The sequence below is a fragment of the Labrus mixtus genome, chromosome 4 (assembly GCF_963584025.1).
Source record: "Labrus mixtus chromosome 4, fLabMix1.1, whole genome shotgun sequence".
Lineage (NCBI taxonomy): Eukaryota > Metazoa > Chordata > Actinopteri > Labriformes > Labridae > Labrus > Labrus mixtus.
Genome location: NC_083615.1, coordinates 11,749,021 through 11,774,869, shown reverse-complemented (window position 1 = coordinate 11,774,869; position 25,849 = coordinate 11,749,021). Strand labels below are relative to the sequence as shown.

The 25,849-nt window shown below is 39.4% G+C and overlaps 1 protein-coding gene across 2 annotated transcripts in view; it reads left to right on the top strand.

Moving 5' to 3' along the window:
• Window positions 1-3,092: 3,092 nt before the first annotated feature.
• Window positions 3,093-25,849, top strand: part of si:ch211-272n13.3 (ankyrin repeat domain-containing protein 26) — a 29,219-nt gene continuing 6,462 nt past the window's right edge. Inside the window, exons 1-38 of one of the 2 annotated variants that reach the window (XM_061035856.1) lie at window positions 3,093-3,168; window positions 4,243-4,532; window positions 5,842-5,956; window positions 6,041-6,214; window positions 6,467-6,573; window positions 6,680-6,817; window positions 7,272-7,432; window positions 7,558-7,584; window positions 7,870-7,906; window positions 7,995-8,064; window positions 8,147-8,198; window positions 8,290-8,486; window positions 11,017-11,206; window positions 11,490-11,551; window positions 11,633-11,732; window positions 11,984-12,088; window positions 12,517-12,590; window positions 12,679-12,745; window positions 12,841-12,885; window positions 13,071-13,082; window positions 13,264-13,530; window positions 13,620-13,721; window positions 13,811-13,881; window positions 15,965-16,831; window positions 18,444-18,619; window positions 18,991-19,206; window positions 19,811-19,835; window positions 19,922-20,063; window positions 20,248-20,461; window positions 20,859-21,042; window positions 21,303-21,449; window positions 21,745-22,207; window positions 23,311-23,816; window positions 23,951-24,103; window positions 24,324-24,499; window positions 24,677-24,770; window positions 24,954-24,980; window positions 25,412-25,489. In XM_061035856.1, the coding sequence (XP_060891839.1) occupies window positions 4,333-4,532; window positions 5,842-5,956; window positions 6,041-6,214; window positions 6,467-6,573; window positions 6,680-6,817; window positions 7,272-7,432; window positions 7,558-7,584; window positions 7,870-7,906; window positions 7,995-8,064; window positions 8,147-8,198; window positions 8,290-8,486; window positions 11,017-11,206; window positions 11,490-11,551; window positions 11,633-11,732; window positions 11,984-12,088; window positions 12,517-12,590; window positions 12,679-12,745; window positions 12,841-12,885; window positions 13,071-13,082; window positions 13,264-13,530; window positions 13,620-13,721; window positions 13,811-13,881; window positions 15,965-16,831; window positions 18,444-18,619; window positions 18,991-19,206; window positions 19,811-19,835; window positions 19,922-20,063; window positions 20,248-20,461; window positions 20,859-21,042; window positions 21,303-21,449; window positions 21,745-22,207; window positions 23,311-23,816; window positions 23,951-24,103; window positions 24,324-24,499; window positions 24,677-24,770; window positions 24,954-24,980; window positions 25,412-25,489 (5,841 nt within the window). In that variant the 5' untranslated portion in view covers window positions 3,093-3,168; window positions 4,243-4,332. The remainder of the gene's footprint in view (window positions 3,169-4,242; window positions 4,533-5,841; window positions 5,957-6,040; window positions 6,215-6,466; window positions 6,574-6,679; window positions 6,818-7,271; window positions 7,433-7,557; window positions 7,585-7,869; window positions 7,907-7,994; window positions 8,065-8,146; window positions 8,199-8,289; window positions 8,487-11,016; window positions 11,207-11,489; window positions 11,552-11,632; window positions 11,733-11,983; window positions 12,089-12,516; window positions 12,591-12,678; window positions 12,746-12,840; window positions 12,886-13,070; window positions 13,083-13,263; window positions 13,531-13,619; window positions 13,722-13,810; window positions 13,882-15,964; window positions 16,832-18,443; window positions 18,620-18,990; window positions 19,207-19,810; window positions 19,836-19,921; window positions 20,064-20,247; window positions 20,462-20,858; window positions 21,043-21,302; window positions 21,450-21,744; window positions 22,208-23,310; window positions 23,817-23,950; window positions 24,104-24,323; window positions 24,500-24,676; window positions 24,771-24,953; window positions 24,981-25,411; window positions 25,490-25,849) is intronic. The other variant, XM_061035857.1, reaches the window with a different exon arrangement.

Genomic DNA, 25,849 nt, shown 5'->3' with positions numbered 1-25,849 from the left:
ATGGATTAGGAAACATATATTGCAGCATGGAGACTATGACTTTGACACCCCTTGACAATACTTTGACGTCACTTGTCAAAACTAATACAGTAGAAAAATGTCAAGGAATGATGGTCTTTTGTGATTTAGTAGGTTATGTAAATAAGACATAATGACAGTTGAGGACTGGCCAACACACAGACATGAAGACTGTATGAGAGTGAGTGACTTGCAGAAAGTTAACCTGGATCATGTTTAAAAAAAAACAAAGAACCTCAGTAAACACTTTTTTGTGTTTTGATCAAAATCTCATGACGCAATGGGATGATCAGACTTCTAAAAATGATTACTACTTGTATTTGCCAAAGCCACTGCAGAACCAAGAAAATATTTTCCCTTTTCCTTTCATTTGATCGTAGGTAGGATATGCCTCACGTCTTGATAATGTGCTACTGTATCTCATAGATCCTTCAACAGTTCACAGAGAATGCTCACCTGGCTCTTGGATTGAAATATGACTCTGACTCATTGATTCCTGGCTCAGAAATATCCCAGATTCCAGCAACTCATGACATCAGCAGCATGGGAGTTCAACTGAGTGTTGACTCAAGATATTGCCTCTAAAAACAGGATGGTGGGTCACGATGGGCCTGCAGTGATAACTTCAAGTGTCCCTCAACAGTTGGTAATTTACTGTGGTGAGATGTGTTCAAGTACATCATCTGGTATTATATTTATTTATCTTTTTGAAAGAAATGTTGGGGAATGCAATTGTGTTTAATATTTATGGCATCTTTATGTTACTGTTTTGATTTTTATATTCATTTATTCTAAATACAAATAAATATTAAACTGCAGTATTTGAGTTATTTTTCTTCAAAGCTTTCAAACTAATTTCTGTTTAACTTTTTATTTTGTTAAACTAGATTTATTTTCCCTGAAAGCTACACAAGACTGAATTTTCATTTTTACACATTTATCAATTACAAAACTGGAAAACGTCTGACAATGTTCCTGTGCTCTCTATTTATGTATGTCTTTTGGAATAAATGTACATGTCTTTCATTTCTTACGTTCCTGTCCTCTTGAGACAATTTCACATGGCTTAACAACACAGATGCCTGATGATTCTTTAATGTTAAATATGTAACCGGGCTGAAACTACACGTTAAGACGCAGCACAAAGCAATTTTGAACATGTGCTCCAGTGAAGGTGAACGTATTCCAATTTAATGATTTGTATCTCTTTTGCATATTGTTCCATTATAATTCTAATTAAGATCTCACATATGACACCTGAACAAAGCCAGGCAGAGGCGCTTTTTTGTTTGACATCCTGCTATAATAACACTCAATTGGCTTCAATTTATAACCTTTTTTTTTTCAAATGCATCACATTGCTATCTTGCTATGCATTTATCCTGTCAGGGCTATAACTGTGTGAATTGTTGATGTTTAATATTTTACCTTCTAAAGTATCATTGTTCTTAGTTGGCAACTACAAAATCTGGTATGCAAAGAACATGCATATAAGACGAACTATTAAAAGGTTAACTAGATGTGTTAGTAAAAGGAATAAGAAATTTTTTTTTTATTTCAGCTTAAAGATTTTTTAAGGATTTATTTTTGAGCTTTTTGTGCCTTTAATGGAGAGATAGTGAGAGAGGACAGTGGATAGAGTCGGAAATCAGGGAGAGAGAGTAGGGAATGACATGCGGGAAAGAAGCTACAGGTGGGATTCGAACCTGGGCCGCCCACTTGGATGACTATAGCCTCTGTGCACGCACTAACCCCTGCGCCACCAGTGTCCCTTATTTCAACTTAAAAACAGCTTATTTTATTTTATTCTTTTAATTTAGCACCTACTCCTTTGACAAGATAGTATACAGTTCAAGCATTGACGTTAAAATGGGTAAGGGCAGCTTTGGTTCTAAGAAAATATTAAAGAAACAATTGGTATAATTAAAGGTAAGGTTTTCAAACAGTTATGAACAGAAATTAAGCTAATTGCCAAGGTCAGCATCCTGTTATTAGGGACCTAGTAGTGGACATAAGAGACACCCTAAAGCAATGGTTCTCAACTGGGTCAGGACTCGGGACACAGAAGTGGGTCGCAGAGCCATTTTCTGTGGGTTGCGAATGTGTGCATGGGAAAGAATTTGTCCAAAATTCTATTATACACTTTTACAACATGATTGTTTAGTACAATGTCTTTGTTCTGTCACATGTTTTGTGCCACCTGAGGTCCAAATTTGCACTTTTTGCCAGTAAATAAATCTTGTTGGTTGAAAAATATCAGAATTTTGGGTCACGGTTTCTAATTAAGCAGTTGGTTGTTGAGTCCTAAGACTAGAAAATAAAAAATATTACACTTTGTCTTCTTCTCTTTGAAAGCTAAACTTAGCTCTTCTTTGGTTACAATTTTTACCCAGGCCTATTTCCAAATTTGCCAACGGAAAAATAAATGATTCTGAAAGATAAACTCAGAGATTAAGTGTTCCTCTCTGGGTTGAGAAAAATGATGACCCCACTTCTTATAATAAACAATTTGAAGCTAGATTAGTTGGATAATGAAACAAAACAAAAAAAAAACAGGGCTATTCATCTTCATGGTCACTACAAGACCGCAACACTACCAACATGCTAATGTTTTACAGATTGTGATTTAGATTAATCTATAGATAAAATAAACATAAACATATCATCTACAATAAAATAAGGTAATATCCACAGTATAATAGTAAGACACTGACAGGCAATATTTAAAACAGATGTATAATTTTACTTTAGAGGATTTTTTTGTCTATTAATAACCTACTTTTACTTACTTAAGCCTATTGATATTTTTAGTTAAGTGGGAGGTCTGAACACTTATTCTACCCCCCTGCACTAAGAACTACCGCGCTACTGATGGGAAAAACTTAGTATAACTTCCAATGCAAATGCTGCCATCAAGTGGTAAACCTTTTCCATTACACAATAAGACTTCGCCAGCAAGCAACCACCATGTTTGTAAACCAACCTTTTTACAGAAACCGAAGGCTCCTATTGGTCAGGGAAATCGGTGGTTCCTCCAAGCTCATTTCTGGTTGGTTCATTATATACCAAACAGCCAGCATGCATCCTTGGGCATATATTCGTTAGCTTTAGGTAGCTTTTGATGGTGGTCTTAAGTCCGATAATCAACAGGTTGGTGTTTGACTTAATGCACTGTTTTTAGCATTAATTACACACACATAGTTATAAGAAAAATATTGCTATACCACCGCGTACCTCCCTTGCCTTCGCCTTACCGATCTTTGTAAAGTAGATTTAGTTAGCATCTTGGCTTTAACATCAATGCTCGCTAATTAGCTTTGAGTTAGCATGGTTGATCTTGTGTCATCCAGTCTAGCAACTAACGAACCCAGCAAAAGTCTCTTTGAACCGAAAACGAGTCTTGCTAGGTTGCGTCAGTGTCTTTCCCCGCGGTGCTCGGCTCTGTTTACGTTACAAATCCAGTTTAAATGTGGCGGTTTGCATCAACTGTGAAGTGACGACGTGGGAGGCGCAGCACGGAGCCAACTGAGGCTAACCTTTATGTTGCTAGGCAACATATTATTCTGCACATAAATACGGATGTAACGTCGTATTAAACTGTAACACACTTTGTCTTAAAATAAATCGACGAGGGCTGCATTGCACAGTAACACAGAAAGGTGCATTTATTAATTTTATCATTAGCAATTAGGATATTATATGTTAGCGTACTTCTCGCACAGTCAGTTTCCATGGTAACAAGCCACAAGATATAACACTTGCTTAACTACGTTCATTTAAACAACGCTGAGCAACGTTAGCAAACTAGAGCTTCTTGTGCATCGTTATTTCATCAAATTCTGTGTATTATTGTGTACTTACTTTTTTTTCATTAAGCAAAGGTTTTGAATAACCTTGTAAAGGACGTCCTGCTTGAAGGTACGGTCAAGTAAATGATGGTGTACGAAGCTAAGCCTCTACTTCACCGCTGTCGTTAGCTTGAAAACTGTCTTTTAACCATCACCTAACGCTGTGGTTAAGTAATTAGCTAGATACTAAATGGTATTCAAAGCTTTCCTATATTCAGTTGTTTACTTTGCCATATATGCGCTAGAGCTACTTACTGTATATAACTGTGTGGGACATTATTAGGGATACAGTAAGTAATATTTCTTCAAGCAACACTGCGGTGTTCTAAGTACGGTTTTATAGGCTTCTAATCCGCTTTGAACGTCTTATTTATAGGGATGGAAGAACCGCCTGTGGTGATCCTCCAGCACCAGACGACTGTCAGGTAGTGACGGTGCAAAAAGCAATGCTGTGCTGCTGTGTAAAATGAAGAAGATATTCAGCTTTACAAAGAAAAAGAAACACCCGTCCGGTACCCCTGACAATGGGAGTGTGCTTTCAGTCGGCTATGAACTTAAAGACAAGGACCTTGGCAAGGTTCACAAGGCAGCCTCAGTGGGTGATTTGGCAAAGTTGAAGCAGCTTGCTAAAAAGAATGATATCAATCAACTTGACAAGGAGAACAGGTATGTGGGATAACAGTACATATTGTCTCTTTCTTGAAATTTGCTTTACTGTATTTATTATTTGCCTACAATACTCTAGCATAATACCTTATGCTATGTAAATGGTTCTTTAAATGCTATGATTACTTGGCATGATCATTTTATCCTCTTGTCTCCTGGGACACGTTTGGTATCTTTTTTTCTCAACACATTTTTCATTAGTGTACATACAAGTTTTCCTTTATCTGAAAAAGTTACAGCTTTTCTAATAATTGTAATATACTGTATGGTTCAGGGATTTTTTTTGTTGAACTCATAAGTATATTTAGAAAACCAGCAAAATTGTCCATTTAAATATGACTGCAGAAATGCACATTATTTCATTAATTGCAGCTATTTAAAACAGACAATGTATCTGTATTGTTCACGGTATGTAAACACATTTTGTATACTTGAGCTGGGTTGGGTTAAAATTATGTCCATTATAAAACTTTTAACGGCACTCTACCTGCTGTTTGAAATGTACATGACACCCCTGTGTTTTTTTACTACTTATGTTTCAAAGTCAGATCCAGTTACCAAATGCAATCAGTATGTGTCAAAAGTAACTAAGCAGTGTAAGTGGCTTACTTGAGTCAATTTGCCCGGATGCATGGAATTGGTGAAAATATGGAATGGCTTGTCAGAATTTGTGAAATGTTCCCGTTGATCAATAATTATTAAACCATTTAAATGTCAAGCTTTAAAACTTGTGTTACATGCATCTAAAATTGTAAGTGGAATGAACATGATATAGCAACAAATATAGGGATGAATTGAATAGGTTGACAGTAATGATTATTTTCATCATATAATTATCAAATCATTAAATTCAATAATATGCCAATTATTTTAATGATAAAAGCGATTAATGATTTAGTCTGCAAAATGTCAAAAAAGGGAGAAAAAAACCTTAATACATTCCCCAGAGATCAAATTGATGTTTTGAATTTATTTTTTATTTTTCATATTAATACCTTTATTTATTTTTGTGTGTGTTTGCATGGACCACATATGGTACAAAGCATAAAAAACTTTGATTTGCATTTATTTAAGATAAATAAATTATATATTCTGAGGTTAAAGAGGCTAAATCTAGAAAATGTTTTACATTTTCTTTAAAATGATGTTGCGGAATGTGACAGGCTCTGCATTGAATACATAGAACTTTGAAGTCATTAAGTTGTTTGGATAGGGGACTAGTAAAGTAATGCAGGGGTATAACAAATGTCTGAGGAAATGTTAAAGAACAAGAATGTCTGCATCTGAGAAATTCTCCTTTCTGTTTTAGGACCGCACTTCATATTGCCTGCGCCAGCGGACATGTTGAGGTGGTGCAATTCCTTGTCGAAAGCAAAGCCAAGCTTAACCTATGTGACAATCAAAACAGATCCGCCTTGAAAAAGGTAATACTCTACGATGAACATCCAACACAGAATGATTCCTTATTAAATGTTAAATATCGTAATGATCATAATTACATATTTCAGGCAGTGCAAGGCCAGCATGAACGCTGTGTAAGCATACTGCTGGAGAATCATGCCGAGCCTAATCTGGTGGATATCAATGGCAATACAGCTCTACATCTGGCAGCAAACATCCCTTCAATTTCCACTGCTGTCCTTCTGCTCGAGCATGAAGCTGACATCAATGCTCAAAATAAGGTGATTTTATCTTTTTGTCTACCACAATGCAACCTCTCAGCCTTAGGCCAACCATCAAGTTGTTTTCCACTCAAACAGACCTGGTGAAATGAAAGCATATTTATTTGAATTGTGAGTAAAACAAGTACTTGAAAATATTCTATTCCTGAATGTAATTTGGAATGTTTCTGCCCCCTATAAACTTTGATATTCTATTCACGTACTTTAGTGACGTTTGCTGCTAAATTAATGTTCACTGTTGTCTAATTTTAGGAGGGATTCGCACCTCTGACTGTGGCAGTCCGTGAGGACCATATTGAAATGGCTGAGTTTCTTCTCAAGGAGGGTGCTGATGTGAATGTGATCGACCAAGCCCAAAGGTGAGTTCTAAATAATGATGCGTTTCTGTTAAATGTCCACTAACTTGAGATGTGAGAATTCTTAGTTTAAAGTTGGTCATGTTGCTATCATGGGTCTTACCTGCAGGTCCCCATTAATGATAGCTGCCGGCAATGGACAAATCGGTATGTTGCGGCTGCTGTTGCGATTCGAAGCAGATATCACTCTAAAGGATACCAAAGGATGGTCAGCTGATGACTATGCAGTGATGAATGGCCATCATCCGTAAGCTTTGCCTCTTATTCTTACACTTATGTTCCTTGAGTGGTACTTCCTCAGTAAAGGTGAACAAATGAAAGCGAGCAAGCCCAAAAAGAAACACAATTTATTATCAAGTTTAAATTTTCTCATAAGAAATATTTTTTTAAGTGATGTTTTTGGGCCTTTATTGATAGGACAGCTGAAGAGAGACAGGAAATGTTGTGAGGAGAGAGTAGGGAATGACATGCAGCATTCATAAAGGGCAGTGGTCGGATTAGAACCCGGCCTAGCACTGAGCTAAACCAGTTAGAACCCACGACCTCTAAGCACTGAGCTAAACCAGTGCCTAAGGAATCAGTTTTGGTCTTCATTATTTCTGTAATTTTCCTTGACACACACCTGAATCTGACAAAGTAGGTAGGGTCATAGTCCAGAGGTTAAGGCTTAAGACATTTACTGTGTCTTCATTCTCTTGTAGATGTTCCCTCCTGATCATTGAGCACAGTACCCAAAGGAACGATGGGCCCTCCCTATCACTTCAAGGCCCAAGCAAAAAGAAGAAAAAAACCTTGTTGGGAAGTCCCTCACAGGATGTTGAAGCAGGCTTTTCTTTGGGAGGACCAGCCACTGACAAAGATGGTAAGGATATTCGTTTTAAGTGCATAAAGGTGAGCGTAGTAGTACGAGGATACATTTGTGTCTATTCATTATTGACTTTGATTATTTCATTCATTCCTCATGCATTACCTCTTGACTGGATCTAGAGCATGGATCAAATGAAGCAGGGGGAGGTATTACTTTGCTTAGATGAACCTTGTCTGCAAACTTAGTCAAAGACTGCATTTCTTTCCAGAAACAATTAATGAGGATGGGTGCTCTAAACTCTCTTGTTTGCAGGAAAAGCTATTTGTTTTGCTGCTAGAACTGTTGACCTGTGCAACAATTTCTGTTTTTTAGATGTAGAAGCTCTCTGAATTTCCATATTTTGACAGTTTTGACATTAAGATATGACATCACCTCTTCAAATGAGGTTAAGTGGTGATTCGCTGGAAATAAGTTCCTATGCTTTGTTGCAGATTTTGAAGACAATTCTCAGTCTGAGTCACTAAGCCGGTGAGCAAAGTTTTTTTTTTTCCCAAAGAACTGCTACTTACAGTTACAATTTACATCAAAACTCAAACCACTTTTCTCCTTCCATCAGGGTTTCAAAAAGTGCAGCAGATGAGTGGCCTTCATCAGATGATGATGATGATTCGGTTTTAATTGAAAAGGTTTGTACATCATTTTTTCTCGTAATGTGTGTCTCTGGTGTGATTTTCCAAAAATGTGTTCACAGGATATGCTGTCTTTCAGAAACCACAGAGGGTAAACCTAAGAAAATTGATTGCATCGGAAAGAGGACAAGGTACTAAATATCTTTTAACTTACTGTTTTGTTAGTGTCTTCCCATAGTTTGTGTTTTTTGTTAGTAATCTTTTGTCCCTGCCTGCCTTTAGCATCTGCCATGCCTGACAGATCTTTGAGTGGTACAGAATCAGAGCCAGAGAGTGAAAATAGAGTCCAGAGAATCCCATACCTCCCACACGCTTTACCATCAAGCAAAACTCAGCAGCAACCAGTAGATCCCTCTCCTGTTTCCTTCTTTTCCAAAGCACCCCAGATGACTTCTAGCCCTCTTCCAAGCTATAGAAAGGTAACTTAAAGTTTTGACAACTTTTCCATTTGCATGTCTAAGACATCTTTCCCTCCCTATTTTTTCTCCCCTACTCTAAAAAGCTGACAGTGTAGCTGAGCAGGAGAAAAGCAGATGCTCAGAGCAACCATCAAGTAGCAAAGCGAGATCTAACCCTCAAGAAGGAAGCCCAGAACCTGAGGAGTCTGAGGAAGAAGATGGAGAAGAAGAAGAGGAAGAGGAGGAGGAAGAAGAGGATGATGAAGATGAAGAGGAGGAGGAGGAAGAAGAAGAAGAAGAGGAGGAGGAAGAAGAAGAAGATGATGAAGATGAAGAGGATGATGAGGAAAGTGAGGAGGATGGTGAGGAAGAGGATGAAGAAGAAAATGGATGTGAAGAGGAGGAGGATGAGAACAATGTGGCTACTGTGGAGGCCAAAACTACTGAATTTGAAAATAACCAAAAACCTTCTGTTGCCAGTGCCCTTGAGATTCTTGATGGCTCTGATCCTCAAAATGTACCCGGCACTGGTTCTGGTATTGTTGGTGAGACTGAGAAAGACTCCATAACAGAGAACTTAAAACATGAAAGCCCAGCTGTGACAGAAAGTTTTGCAATACCAGCAACATTAAATGTAGCAGAGGATTGTGTTGTGTCAGCGATTAGGGTAGAGTCAAAATTTTCTGATGAAGATGATAGTCTTGGGAAGGACTTTGTAAAGTCATCAGCCCATCACATTAATTCAGACATGGGTTTATCAGAAGGCCCCATTAAAGAGGAAGACTGTGAAAGAGAAGTGGAAAAAGAAGACGATGACTCCTGGATTGATGAACAAAACAGTGGTGAGACACTTTGGAATGACAGTGATGATGATGAAAATCAAATAGGGGGAATTGGTCGCAAGACTGTCCTTGCTAATCGAATGAGGGCGCTGCCTGCGGACAAGGAGGAAAATACAGACGGTTCCACTGATGCTGGATCTAAAAAAGAAGCTTCCAAAAAAAATAAACAGAAATCCTCATGGGGCTCTTCCTTGGAGGACAGCGACGTTGAGCTGCCTGAAAAAGATGAAGTCCAAGAAGCAATTCTAGATCACAAAAGTGATGTTCAACCATCAGATTTACAACCAGAACCATCAACACTGCACTCAAAGTCAACGTTATCTCATCCAAATGAAGACCCTGTAAATACTTCCCGGGATATTTCTTCAGCAGTGGTACAATCTCCAAAATGTGCCTCACCTCGGGCAGTAGATAAACCTACATACTCTTTGACGATATCTCCAACAAGCACTCCTAAGCCTGAAAGCAGACCAGCAAAAGCAACAGCAGATGAATCAGATTGGGATTCTACCTCTGAAAACAACAACCGCAATGATAATGGCTTCATCACTAGAGGTGATGTACTTCCACCAGATACTGAAACAAATATTGTCACAGTAAACCAGACTAGAGAGCAGCCATGTTCTGATGACTCTAGGGAAGATGAAGAGAAAGAAAGTATTGACAAAGAGTCAAATGACCCCTCCCCTGCATTGTCGCCGGCACCTGAGGATGAAGTGCCAGATGATGATGATGTGGAACCAGTTAGTCAGTTATCACAAGTCGAAGGAAAAGGAGACTCAGAGAATGAGAAAGGTGACGATGATAGTTGGGATGATGACGATGAACTAAGTGAATCAGAACAGCAGAAGATGGTGAAGAATGAAGTAGCAGAATGTGGTAACATCTTGAAGACATGTCCTACTACCCCATCCAATGTGCTGTCCCCAAAGTCTAGGCCCTCAAGTGTAATCAACACAAAGCCAGAGGATGAAGCAGAGTTAGATGACCCTGGGGAAGATGAAGGCGATGATGAAGGAAATGGTGAGACTTCAGGGGATGAGCGGGAACAACAGCTGGTTGTTAAGAAAGACAATGCCAGCAAAGATGATGAACCAAGTGAGGACTCTGACAGCATGGACAAAAAGCTGCAGTACGATTTTGCTACCGCAACAGTCAAAGTGTCCGATGATAGGTGTGTGTTCAAAGGTGACAAATCTGACAATGAAAACGAGGCTACATTGATTGCATATGTTCCACTAGAAACTAAAAGTGCCATTGTTCCCCTGGAAGGAGTGTCAAGTGATGACCTCCATAAAGAGCCAATAAGGGAAAATATTTCGTCATGCCCTCCCACCAAAGAAGATGTCGTTGATGGTCAACTCCATGATTCAGACAGGAGCACATTGTCTGATGAAGAGTTACCTCAGACTGACATTGATGATGTTGATCTAGACTCACCTGATGTAGAGAGTGTAGGTCAAGTGCCAAGTCAAGAGCTCAGAAATGTTGAAGAGCATGCCATTCAGGTAAAATCGATGTAGAAAAGATGATTTTTAACTGTAGTGTAGCAGTTTGTGGTGTGGCCCCAATAAACCCTGAATTTTCTCCTTTGAACTCCCTAGTCTATTCATCAATAATGGCATATGGACACACCAGTAGTATAAATAGATTGGAAGAACAAGATTACAGATTACACACAACAGACAACATTTATTTTCTTTACACAGGACAAAGAGTACACTGAGGATGACGATGAGAAAGAACAAGATGAGGTAATGAGAGATGATGATGATGATGATGATGAAGAGGAGGAAGAAGACTTATCAGAGGAAAGTGAACAACCTGAAGGGAGTCCGGGGTCCCTTCCAGCCTCATTGCCTGTGCCTGAGTCAGAAGGTTCTAAAAACAAGGAAAGAGGTATTGTAAAGAGCAAATCTTAATAGAACATGTCAGGTAGAACTGCATGTCAGTAGTTATCGCCATAGACCATAGTTAATGTACTCGTACATTAAGAAAAGTATTAACTGTAAACATGTGAATGGATAAAGATGCAACAAGACATGTTTTGAAATGATTCAAAGTGTACTATGCAAAACCCATAGAGTTAAATATCATGTCCTAACAGCAAGCAAATGATGCTGAAGCTACCACTGCTTTTAATTTATTTCATTGTTCTTAATCTATATCTTTCTGCATCTAGATTTCTTGTCTGAGCTGGGTCTAGAGAAGGGGGAGGAAGAGCAGGATACCTGGGACTCTGAGGTATAACGATAATACATTTTGGAACACCTGCTTGGGATAGAAGATTATCATAAAAGCTCCTAACAGATTGTTCTCTTTCAGTCCCACTCTGAAAGCCCAACAATGCCACAAAAGGAGAACCAAAGCTTACGTTCTCAGGATCAAGAAAAGATGTCTGCTGTTAAGGAAGAGATTCAAAAAGGTAGATCTATTTTCTTTATTCCTTTTTTGTCCAAAGCAGTCAAATCATTCCATGCATCATTTCATGCTGCAGAATTAGTTTGACCTCCGTTAACCATAATTGTAGGAAACCATACTTGGTCAAGTAATGCCTGCATAAATTCAGTCTGATGTTCAAACATTCATTTGTTAGACTTGACATGATTTTATATTTAATGTAATCTTCATTGATCAAAGCAGTCTTTCCAACCTTATGCTACATTTCTTTTGTAGACTTCTTTTATATTCCCTCTTTCTTAAGAGGGGAAGGAAGCAATAGGATGGCAGTGCTAGAACCTTGGAGGAATGTAGACAGGCCAAGAGGCAGCCAGGAAGGGGGTATGAATGTTTTGACTTGTAGGAACAGCATGTTAACCTAACAGGGGCCTGACCATCAGCTCATGCTCACCATAAGAGAATGCATGTATCACAAACTAATACTCCACCTTGCCTGTTACCACTTAACTGCATTTTCCCAAAATTAAGGCCACTGGTTCTTCTCAGCTTGCTTGGTTTTCTCAGGTTTTAGCTCAGATAGTATTAATAGGTGAGTACCAGCATTCTTTGCTGATGCTGAACCCCAGCAGGGAATCTGTATGCTTGTTTTATGCCTATTAACAATGCATTGTTTTGGTTAATAACCATCAGCTCATTTGTATGGGAATGCATTGCTCAAACTCATCTTGCTTGATCAGAATGTTGCATTTTATTTTACAGGTAACCGTTTTAGTTTAAAACATGACAAACATTTTTCATCTCTCTTACAGTTGCAAACGATAAAAGTGATGATAACGGAGGGGAACAGGAGGAGGTTGATCAGGGTTGTGCCCAACAGAAAGAGGTAGGTTAAGCAACTAATTGCAGCAAAGGGTTAAACACATTACAATATGTTGCAAAAATGAATGTGTTGTTTTTTTTCTTTCTATCAGACAGAAAAAGCCAAATGGGAACCACTTAGTGTCCTGAGCAAACTTCAAGGAGAAAAAGAGCAAACAGGTAATTACTCTGGGACATCACAGGTTCTGTTATTTCTGAACTGTAAGAATCATTGAAAGAAGAGTTCTGTATTTTACTTTGTATCTCCTTTACAGACCTGATGGAGGAGCTTGGTCTGGGAGATGTTGATGATCTTGAAGGTAAAATGAACAGTTCTTCTCTGTCATTAATTGTTCAAGCTTATTTTGATCTTCTGGAATGAAACTATTTTCGTCAATATGTTTATAGTTTACTTTGAAGCAGTTAGTGTCTTTTAGCTGTCTGTCTGCATGCAACGATGACTTTATAACCCTTTTGTATGTTCCTGTCATTGTCCTTTTTGAAGCCCACAAAGCAGGTCAGTAAAAATAAACGAGCTGATTAGATGAGGTGAACTATATAAAGTTGTCACTGTAGTTCCTTTTTTGAGACCCCAACTTGATAGAGAAGCTTGATAGAGCAGCCACTGTGCATAAATAAAATCATGGCATGGGGAGGTAGTGGTTATTGACCTACAGCTGCTTGTCTTAATGGCACAGATGCATCAGACTGGGACTCGGCCAGTACCACCAGTAAGAGAACCCTGCCTGGCCGCAGAATGGCCTCCCCTGGTATCGAGGAGCTCCCAGAATGTTCCAGTCCACTAATTAAAGAGGAAGATGAAGATGTGGCGTCAGAAGCACCCGTAACACCAGAGAGAACCATAAACTCCAACGACAGACCGCCCAACACACCCCCACAACCAGTGCCCCATCCCCAACCTCGTGCAAGGAAGATGGTGCTTCAGAAACCAGAGAGTGAAGAAGGTATGACCTTTTTACATGTCCTTACAATTTAACTGCAGGTGATGTTTACAGTATGTTTCTCCTTCTTACTATGAATTCTTCTCATTCAGACTCAGATTGGGAGCCCGACAATTTGGCAACTTCTTGCAATACAACCAAAGTTGACAATCAGCAGCAGGACATTGCTGAGCTACAAGTCATGGATTCACCAGGTAAGACTCATCGGTTTCTTTTTTAATAAAAAGGTCTAAAGACATTCCTGTGCTCAAGCGCTCTAGTTAAAGACTTTCTTCTTCCTAAGGTTCTCCTGAGCTTTCGCCGAGGGTCGGAGAAAGAAAAAGAAATGCTGAGTCTGATAAGCAGCAAAAAAAGGTGAGAATTCTAAGATAATAATGCACTTATCCCATTATTTAATTCACTAGTATGTTTTTTCCACAACGTAACATTATCCCTTGTATCTTAGTCACAGTAAATTAAAATACAAAATCACTTCATATTTATAACTTTGTGCCTATTTCAAAGCAGAGAGTTTTTCTGCTCTTTAGAAACAAGGTTTCCAAATTTAGAAACATTTTGTCATTACTTGCCGAGACTCTGAGGATCCACAAAATATTTGTTTTCCCTTTCACCATGTTACTGGTAATTCAAAAAGTGAAATAAAAATCTGCTTTATTGGCTCAGTATGTTTACACTTAAAATTATTTGTACTTATAACTTCTAAGATCATAGGGCCAGATTTACTAAAGGTTTGCGTGTCTTAAAACGTGTGCAAACTTGATACCACCAGCAAAAAAAGTGCTATTTGATCTACTAATGGCGCGCAGTGAGGATTGCGTCTTTCATATGAGCAAAACAACACGCATTGACCATTTAGTACGTTTGCCTTAATGAATATGCAATATGGGGCGTTTCTACCCTAACGTGCAAAATACTGGGAAGAGAAAATGCAAACGAGTTAAGCATTGTGATTTACCAAGCCTGACAAAAACTGCGGTGATTGTGACGGTGTCTGAATTTAACACCTTTGAAAGGAACATGCTAATCCAGGAGGCCAGTGTTACTCACAACAGGCTGATGTTATTGAAGTTAGGAGGAGACATAGGCACAACAAAAGAAGGCATAAAGATTGCGTTTTTCCCCACGTGTTTACATGTTTCAAATGACAGAAAAATAAATGGCATGCATTTATTTTTTAATTTGATTCAATATTCTAATCTTTAAGGAAGAGAAACACCTGATTAAACTACAGGCTATTGTTGCCATAGCCTACAGCCAAACAAAACTGAACATTCACAGCCTCTGCATTCTATAGAATTTCAACATTGACATTTATGTCTTCCTATTTCCCTCTTTTCGACAACATTACATTTTAAACTGGGGATTTCCTTTTTCTTGGGTCGCACATCTCTCCCCTAGCTCGCCCCCTCTGGTGCGCTCCTCTCCATAATGCGCGCGTCACCTCCCTCTAAAGCCCGCTGCTGCTACTCTGTAGGACGCTTGGATTGGGGGACCTCACCACTGTTTGTACCCCCGTCTTCGATACCTCTTTCCAGGGCATTTACGTCCGATCAGACACAGCACTGGCCAGCTGCTGGTGCGCAACAACAGCGAGTGTAGAGCGCCGGTGCCACAGAGGACGCAGCTCGCACCTCCTGCGCAATGTATGGCACTTCATTCTTAAGATTAAGGGAAGAAAAGAGAGGCCCTGTTTAATGCCGATGTTTTCTTATAACCAAAATTTTCTTTGTAATATTCAGATTTATATCCTATAACTTGAAAGTATTGTGCGTTTATTTGCCTCTCCCACTAATACCTTTTTTGCGCTTGCAGTCATCCTGGTTTCTGTCCATTCTCTGTGATGTAAACCAGTAGAACACGCAAAAGCCTAACTTAAATACTACCGCCTCCACAAGGTTTACACCTGTTGTCATTCACGCAAATTTTCTTCTAGATCACCCTGCAAAACGCCCACCAACCAAACGTGCAAACTTTTGGAGTGAACACGCAATTTAGTACTCTGTAATTGGGCGCTTAGTAAATCTGGCCCATAGTGTATTTGCTTTTGCTTGTTGTCAATAACTAAGTTGGTCAATCCGTCGCCCCCACAATTAGGTTGAACATTTTAAAGTATGCATTTGCCATGTTTGGAAAAAAACTACAAATTTGTAGTTTTTGATACAGTTTTGACTCTGACTCGACCTTCTGACAGATGTTTAGCAAAGACAGATCTTTACTTCGTCAGGATTCTCAGGTTTTATGTGTATCAAATAAGCAAGTGACAATTTTTCCCAGTAAATCTTTGATCTGTAATTGAATTATTTAGTTTGTTAACATTTTAAGTTAGGGTACGAGAAAGCAATGTTGAACATTTTGTTTCTTATTCTAAGTCCATTGTTGCTTTTGCATTTTTGTCTTGTCTGTCTTGTGATTTCCTTGTCCATCCATGAAATCAAAGGAGAAAGATGATTCCGTAGATACCAGTCTGTTAGATTTAGACAGCCCAATCGCATCCGGCTACACAGGCTCTGACAGTGGAGAAAAGGATAATGACTTCAGAGATCAATGCAGACCTGATGAAAGAGGGAAAGCCAGCGATGACCCCCCATGGGAGAAACGATACGAGAAACTCTGGGTAGAAGTGGAGAAAAGAGACGTAAAATCAAATTTCAAGAATGTTGCTTGTGAATTAAAAGAGAAGTTTGGGGAACTGCTCAAGTCAAGATCTCCAGCAGAAGATGAAGAGGGAATGGCTGAATCTTCTTCAAGTGATGAAGAAGAAGGGGAAATCATTGTGCGCCCAACGGCCAGAGCGAGGAGTACTGTCCTCCTCACAATCCCTGAGCAGAGGGAATCTGGACTGGAGGACTCAGCGACAGAATCAACTGAAGGGTCAGCATATGAGGACAGGATGCAGGTCTATGAGCGTCCAACGCGTGAGAGCAGCCTGTATCAAGAACAAAATCTGCTCGTTGATAATGCTCAAGAAGAGTGCAGGTCTCTTTCACCACAACTCACCAGAGCACAGAGAGACAGCACAGAGATGGCTACCAAAACTTTTACTGATGGTCACAACATAACTGTGTCTTCTGCTGGCCATGGTGCATTCTTACAAGATGAGGCCAAACTAATGAAAAACACACATCTGAACCATACCTGTAAAGACACCAATGCTAGTGAAGCAGAGAAGAAGAGTACAAGTCCAGGAGAGGATCTTGAGGATTTCCCTGAATCTTACAACCGGTCGCTGTGTAGGCGTTCCTCATCGGTCCCAGGTGTTTCTGATGAAGAGCTGGAGGAGGACATGGAAAGGTTTAAACTTGAGGTAGGGATGCTGAAGGTTGTCTTCCTGGATATGGAGAAAGAAAAAGCCAGACTCCAGAAAGAGGTAGAGGATGGCCGCCCCCTCAAAACAGTCTCTTCTAGATCGCCTCACTTTCCTTCACTTTATCCGTGTGCTTAATTGAATTTCCTTTAATCATCTGTTTTAGCGTGCCCATGCACTGGCCTCATATCATCACTTAATCTGATGTCCTTCCGTTTGATATTCCTTTCCCACGCCTCCATGTTTATTTTCTGAAGTTTTCATTTCAAATAGAAGAGTTGCTCTTGCATGTTTCTCTTGTGTTTTTGTGTTTGTTTTTAACAAACTATAACACATTGTTAATGAACATTTGCTCTGCACTTGAACGTGACATGCAGCGACAAACATTTGTTCAGTCTTGTGTGTTCTTTTGTATTAATTTGCCCATGCATGAACTTTGCATGAATCTTGATGTTGAATATGCACTGTTGTTTAAACTCTCTATTTTTAGGTGTTGTGGTGTGACTAAAAATATATGCCTCCTTTTTGTCCCTTAAAAAGAAGTGCTGTATGGATGATGTGAAAGTTACTACTGATGGTTGTCTTTATTCCTGCAGGTATTTCTTGAAAACTGAAACCTTATGATACGGATGGATTTATATTTTGGCCAGCCTTTTTGAGTATTTGGAGGTCTCTGTGGGAAGAAAGAATAGATAAAAAAATATTACTTTGGTGTTCTAAAAAATGTACACTACACTATCAAAAAGAGCTCACCTAGACCACCAACTCTTATAATTGTTTCATATTCAAATGTTAAAGGTCACATTTTATGCAAAATACACACAGCATGTTTTTCTAACACTAATAAGGGTCCCTAGCCTGTTTACAAACACCCCAATTATGAGAAAAGTCTTTTGCCTGCTCCACTTTTCAGAAAACGTGTGCTAAAACAGACCGTTTGGAGATTTTCCATTCGTGACATCACAAAAAGAAGTAATCCCTCCCGCAGGTGGGTGACACTCCCACAGCTAGGTGTTTGTTCTGCCCTGTGAGTCTGCCTTCTCACCGTAAACAGTCAGGCATGGAGTGAGAAAGCCAGAGCTAGATCCCCTTCCAGAGGGGGGCGTGGTCAGATACAGCTCACTTGCATTTAAAGATACAGACACAGAAACAGCCTGTTCTGAGCAGGGCTGAAATAGAGGGGTTTATAGGCATGATCCAATACAGGATCAGAGTGGATTTTTAACAAAAAAAAACTTCACAGACAAGTTTTGGGGAGACTGAGACTCTGAGACTTATTTAAACCTGTTGAAAATGAGTAAGATGTGTGACCTTTAAGTTATCCAATACTGACTTAATTGTGAGATTGATATTTGATTCACGTCAGGTATTAAGAACGTTATAGCAGGCATGCTGGAATCATGCATGTAATTAACCTAAAAATACCATGTCAAATAGAGTAAGCACACTATGGTGTTAGGTCTCCAAAGGGAGGGGTGACACTAAATTATGTATGACAAAGTGTACAAGTCCCTGCTCCAACATGCATCTTAAAAAGGCTGGCCCCAAACTGTTTCTGATAGGAATAATCTCTCACATACCATTATCAAATATTTAACCCTCTCTTTTTCAGGTAGTCCAAGAGACGGCAAAGACTGCAATGGATCTTCAAAAATCCAGTACTTCCTGGGATACTGGTGGAGCAGCATTGGAAGAAGTGAGTTCTGAGAAACCTGAGAGCAGTTTGGGATCCCAGTTGAGCCAAGCTGGAGCCATTCCCCAGGAACAGCAGCATGTAGCTATGAAGAGGTATGCATTATTTTCTTTTGCACATTTTTAGTCTTTGACAATTCTCATCAGAAAATGATGACTTTTGCTTTTAAAGCAAATTCATAGCAACACATCCACAATCCTTTACCTAAATTTAGAAGTCAGATTTTATCTACAAGAAAAGATTTGAGTTCTGTTTTGTTTGTGTGAGTGAGTCATATTAAGTTCTCTTTTTTTTTTTTTTTTTTTTTAAATGAATCCACCTGTTGGTCACACATTCAACATACTGTAAAGAGCCCAGTTTTAACTCTCATTTATTGATTTAATTTGATGTTGTAAGCAATACCTCCAAGGTGTCCAAAATGTAGTTGTCACAAATCATTGACTACTAGATTTATTGCTCTCCATAGCACCAACGAGGCACCAGTGCAATTGCACCTTCCACTCCAGCAGACCCTCAATAGCAACAAACAGGAATGGGAAGCTATAGAGGGGACCTTACAGCTGGAGCTGGTCCGAGGGGCCCGGCACAGCAGAGCCCCTCAGACCAACACCCATATTAATGGAGATCCTCTCTCAGTGTTTGACGATAGCACTTTAAGTGATGTGTCGGACGATGAAGGAAGGTATATATGCAGTATGCTGTTTTCTTTTCACCTCTCTGTTACTAACCATTAGGTGTGTTTAGTCTGAACATCAAGAGAATCATGCAGACAGCATTACTGAGAAGCACTTCAGGGATTGGCTTGCACGAGAGCCAATAAAGATCTCTGTGCAAATGAAGAATGTATCAAATTGGATATTAAATATACTTTATAATGAGCATGTATAGAAAGAGAAACAAAAGGAACATAAAACAACATAATGAGAGTTGTTTGTTAAAGGTCATGTTTGTGCATAGGTGGTTTATGATGAGTAAAATCTGATCGCTTGAAAAGGCCAGAAGTCAAATTGTCTGACCAAATTTAGCTTTGTGTTCAGTCTAAACAAACCTTAACTGTACTGGTGGTGGGCCATGATTAAGATGCAGTCTTTTTACATTGAATTACTTTCCTTCCCACATAGTTGCCTGACTAACCACTAATTTCCCCAAACTAGAATAGTATACTGCATTATACCATTATGCTTCAAGCAACTCTTCAGCTATAACAGCAGCTATAATAACCTGAGAACATACTCGTCATTTTCCTAATAACTCCTGATTTTCTTCTCTCTGTGTGTTGGGCGAAGATCAACCAGTGGACAGAAAAATGAGGTAAAACTCTAAAAGTAACTGAAGTTTGAATACACAAAACAGAACCAAAAAGCTGGATAATGTTCAGAATCCATGTTGTTTTTCAGAACCCTAGAGAAGAGGAAATGGCAGAAGACTTTGATGAACTCACTCAGTCATCGGACACAGCCACAGATGACATGGACTCTCCCACTTCGGGCTATCGTCATGCATCACTCCTCGTTCAGAAGCTGGACTCAGCCACTTTTGGTACTGATTCATCTGTTTGAAATGTTATCTTTTTGTTTAATGGTCAATTTCTGTCTCAATAGAATGTTGTAACTTAATAATTTCATTGATATAGTTAGCAAACAAATGTGTGGGTTTTTTTAATAATCCAACTCTGGACTCTTGGAAAGCTCCCTTACAAACTCTGCTATGTTATCTCTCACAGACTCGAGAAGCATGGTGAAGCTGCAGAACATTTTCCACGAGTATGAGCGTTCCATCCAAAAGGCAAGGAGCCGACATGGGTACCTGGTAGACAAAGTGAGCCAGCTGGAAATGGAGAGGACAGACCTGAAGAGCTCTCTAGAGGAAGTGAAAGATATTAAGTCTGCTCTGGAGCGCAACCAGTTGGAACTGCAGACTGAAGTCACAAATATCAAGTAAGAATTCTGTCTTCTTTTTCTGAAAAGCTTGATTCACTTCATATTCACGTCTTTGCTTCGGCTTGGTCTCCCCTCTAATATTTCTCTACATCATGATATTGTGCAAATGCCTGTTCGTTTATTTTATTTTATTCTAATTACTGGTTCTGCTCGAGGTTTCTGCCTCTCAAAAGGCAGTTTCTTTATGTCCACTTTTACTGGGCTTTTTTAATGTTGCAAAGTGCTGCGCTCATGGTGGATCAATGTTTGGTCTTTGTAAATAATATAATACAGAGTACGCTCTAGACCTGCTCTTTTTGTAAAGTTTCTTGAGATGACATTTGTTATGAATTGTTAATATCCAAATAAAGATTGATTGATTGACTCAAACTATTTATTCTGACACCTGGTCTAGATTTCAAATGAAACAGGAGCAGGAAAATCGCCGCAATGCCACCATGATGTACAACAACACCAAAGATAAGCTGAGGAGGACAGAGGAGCAGCATCAGTTTGAGGTTCAGGAGAGGCAGAAGTTGGAGCTCACACTCAGGAATCTGGAGCTGGAGATGAGAACACTAGTTAACAACATGAAGCAGGTACTTAGTTACAAAATACCATCCAAACTTTCATACATTTTTTATAACTATCAATATAGCTATCTTTATGTTGTGATAATTTCATGTGTAGTTTGTAGCTTATTAGTAACTGTTATTTATAATACATTATTTATTTGGAAAACATGGCGATATGATGGGAAACATTTGATTTTTTCGTTGTTAGTTATCTTGTCCTATTGTCGTCATAATGTGCACATGACTGTTACACAATTGGTTTGCTGTTTATGCCAACAACCCAGCTTGAAGAGGACCATAGTGAGACCCAGAGACTGCTGGCTCAGGAGAGAAGTGCTCGGACGCTGCAGGAGAACCTGCTCAACAGTCATCTCCGTAAGCAGCAAGAGATCGAGGACGAGAACAAACGAAACATAAGCAAGAGCAGCGAGGTAATTCTCACCCTCATTTGGTTTTAGAAAGAAAAAACTAGAACAGTTTTGGAACAGTCTGCACCCACTGACCCTAACCCTCATTTGAGTTGCTGTAAATGAACAGATAATGTTTAAGATAATTAGATTTAAGGGATTCAAAGTCAGGGTGTTGTAGTATGTTGTTAACAGAATATTGCTTGTTGTTAACTTTTGAAAATAAATAAAACATTTTGTAGTCAAATCTGGAAGTATAATCTGCAGACTTGAGGCTATCTTAACATGTTTTTATTTGTTTTTTAACTTTTTTTCATAGGCTCTGTCTCAGCTCACCGAGGCCAGTGACAGGGAGAGGGAGTTGCTGCAACAAACGGCTACATTACAGGAGCAGCTGACCATCCTGAGAACAGACCATCAGCATTCACAGGCCAACAGCAGTCTCAAGGAGAGCCACCTTTTGGAGGAGAACGAGACCCTCAAGGAACAGATCGAAGATGCTCGAAGAGATCTCAAACTGAGCAATGAAGCCCTGACTCAAACTGTCTTCAACTGCAATAACCAGATCACCACCCTGAAGTCTGAGTTAGCTATGACAGCGACTCGTTTTGAAAATGAGCGGAAGACTCGGGAAACATTAGAGACAGAGGTTGAGTCCACTCGCACCCGCCTGGCTGGAGCCGTAAAGGAGGCAGAGCTTTGCCTGGCAGCTCACACTGACGCAGAGAGAGCTCTACTCAGGGAGAAAGACGAACACCAGCGTCTCAAAGACAGACTCACAGGTTAGTAGGCATGTCTGGACAGTTCCAAGCTATTATTTCATTAACTGCTATTCTGTGAAACACAAACCAGTGCCTAACTGTGAAAGATTGTTTGCATTGTTATATCAGTTTTAAAGAATGTATTTGTCAAACATGCTCACCAGTTTGGGAAAACATTTTGTATCATCAGTTCACTTCTCTGTGTCACTTAATAAATGTGCTTCTTGCTCTTTGTATATAAGGAAGGATCAGGTACAAAGAGCTTGACTGTAGCAGCTACTACTGGCAACCAGATTTGAATCATTGACAACTATTTAATTGATCCAGTTGCCTCTATTGGTATCATCCTTGGTTGAACAAAACAAATTGACCTCCTGCTGTGTATCGACAGGATTTAGTGGCTTGTGTTTAATTGCATAAGTAGCCTTTCTTTACCTCTTTACCTAAAGGAGATTATCACCTCCGCATCCTCAGCAGGATAAAGGAAAGAAAACTGCTGGCCTGTAACTTGGCCAGATGTTGTAGAGAGGTCGGAAGAACCCATTATATATTAAAGCAAATCCAGGATCCAACCCGTAAGCAAGCAATAATATCAACAAGATGTCTGCGGAATATCATTTAATATGAAACTAAATAAGCATCATTGATACTGCCTTAGGTTACATGTTTCATTCTCATTCAAACAGATCTCCCCCAAATAATGTTGAGTATTTAACCTGTTATTTTCTGTAGTTTTGTTGATTTTTATCCCACAATATTTGTATTATATGTATTACTCTTTATATTTGTAAAAGGATTTAAACAGCTATAATTAACACTCCATTTCCTAAGTTGTTTAATGTACCTCATAAAAATCAAGTAAGAGAAACAGATACGTTTACTGCTTCACTCTCTTTAGCTGCATTCTCACTGAAGGAATTATGAATAACTCAGCAAAAAACTACAAGTGAAAAGCTTCCCTCTTCTAAGGGGGGTGACAGTAAAAGTTCAAGAACCACTGGACTAGTCAGAGGTCTGTGATCTCAGAGTGCCTGTCTCTTTTTTCATACATCTTTGTCCTACAATTTTTATGTGTTGCTTGATTGAAAGAATGTTTATAGCTCCTAATGTTTTTATTTCTACAGGTGAAGCAGCCACACAACGTGAAGCAGTGAGCAGCCTGTCCCAGAAGCTGACCAAGGCAGAGGCTCGTGCAAACAGCATGGAGAATGAAGTGCACCGAGTCACCCTGCAGCTGACGGAAAAAGGCCTGCTGCTGGAGGTCCTACAGCGAGAGAAGGACCAGGCAGCTGTACGCGTCAAAGAGATGGAATCGACTCTGCATGCTGAAAGGGAGCTGGTCAGCCGTGCAGCAGCACGCGAAGAGGCCGCAAAGGAGCAGCTGGCCCAGGCCAAGAGTGAGGAAATGTTATTAAGGCAACAGCTCAGTGAGTCCCAAAACAAAGGTGAGGCAAAGGAGCGCGCTGTGACTGACGCCCAACAGAGCTTCAAAGATATTCTGTCCAAGCTGCGCTCGGACTATGAAGAGAGAGCACAACTAGTGGAGGAGAGAAATAAGGAGCTGGCCAGTAAGGCTGCTGATCTACGAGATCAGATCTACAAGTTAGAAGAAGAGAAGAGCGAAAGAGAGGTAAGATTAGGGGCCTTCAGAGTAAGAGGATTAACCAATTTCCGCCTCCAGACTAAGTTTTAGCCTTTCTTCCACATGCTTAATCATAAAAACTCTGCCTTCTTTGCATTCTGTCTCATCTTGATTGGATTCAGGCTAATCTGAGGCAGCTGCAGCAGGAGCTCGCCGACTCCCTCAAGAAGTTGTCAATGAGTGAAGCTTCTCTAGAGGTCAACACGCGCTACCGCAGTGACCTGGAGGAGGAGAAGGCTCGGCTCCTTAAAGACTTGGACAGGCTCAAAGGAAAGGTAATGGAAGGAAACAGTGCCCCCTTGTGGAAGAAAACTTTACTACATTTCTGTATTAGCTGTACCAGTACTTATGAAGGAAAAACACTGTATTGAAATCAGATGGCTCATTGTCTTTATGATAAGGTCATTAAGTTATAAGCAACAATCACTGTCATCAATGAACTCACTGTTCAATCTAATGTAACATTGCTAATGAGGTGATTGATTGTCTTTTTAGCTGGAGGAAAGTGAGGACCAGTATGTGCAGGCTGAGAGAAGGATTAACAGCCTTAAGAGTAGTCTGGATGAAAAGGAAAAAGAACTCATCACAGCTGCTCAGAAACTGCAGGAGGCGCTGTCTACTTCAGCAGCTTCTGATTCCACCATCAAACAGCTGGAGGAAGCCGTGCAAAGGTATGTACTGTGAACACATGTGCTGTTCACAGTTTGGTTGAATGTTGATCTCTTGTTTTTTTTTAAATTATATCTCACATTAACAAAATAAGTGTAAAACAGGGCTAATAAATGCTAACTCCGTAGCACAATAATAAAGATAAATTACTGACACATATCAATCTAATATCACATTAGGCTGGAGATCGAGAATGCAAGACTGGAAGCTGCTGCAAAGCAACAGTCCAACAAGATCGATGCACTTAAAAAAGGAGCTCAAGAAGCTGCCATGGTGAGTCCTGCAAAATGAATAAATGAATAGAAACTATCTACCATTAGTCATTTTACAAAGGACATGTTTGGTTCTGTAACTATGCTTTTTTTTTGTCAGTTCTGTGATCATTAGACTCATCTCTTCAGGTATCAACATTGTGAGGTTATTGTTATTATTTTAAGCCATCTGATCTTTTTTCAGCTATCTGACTGCTCACCTGGAGGAGGGGTTGGTATTTTGGATGTAGACTTAGTTTCTTGGTGTGGCTGTACCTCTGTTCTCCCAAAGATACTTTAATGTAACTGAACTCACATTGTGTATGGGTGTAAAGAATAAGTAGCACTTGGACTTTGTGGTTTATTTTGGTACAATCTGTTAGAGAAGGAGTTTAGATATATGAATGAAGTAAGAGCTTTGATTCCATTTGGGTCTGGGTTTTCTTGGTGACATCAACACGTATTTTCTCCTTTTAGCTTGATCTTGGTGTGTGGGGTCTTTCTCTCCTTTGAGTCTCAAGCTGCATGATGCATGTTTCTTCCTTCAGTCCAAAGCAGTATCTCAACTGTCCTAAAAGATAAACAACAACAAAAAAATCAGCAGCAATTCAATGAAACGTTTCGAAAGACACTTATTTTTTACAATTCTTTGTATTTCTATAGGTCAGAACTCATTTGGAGGACTTGGTTACAAACCTACAGAGCAGTAAGATGACTTTGGAAGACCAACTCAGTAGGGAGGTTGGTGGCATGTTTTGTTTCCTTACAAGTCAAACTTTCAGCTTAGATGTCCATTTCTTACTCGATTCTTACTTTCTAATCTTTTTATATATATTTGTCAAGTCTGAGCAGGGAGTTCATAAATGACAGCCAAATGTCCTAGACAGTGTTCCAATTAAAAAAATAGAGAGAAACTTAGTAACAGTTGGGGAAAATTAAGACACAGGCAAATTCTCTTTAGACTTTCTCCTACTCACACATTCAATCATACACATATTACACATTTTTACTCTGGTATTCCAGTGCTTATACAAACCTGGATTACATTTTATGGTATATCTAAGAGTTTCTTAGAGTCTCTTGATATCAATGTCTAAATTG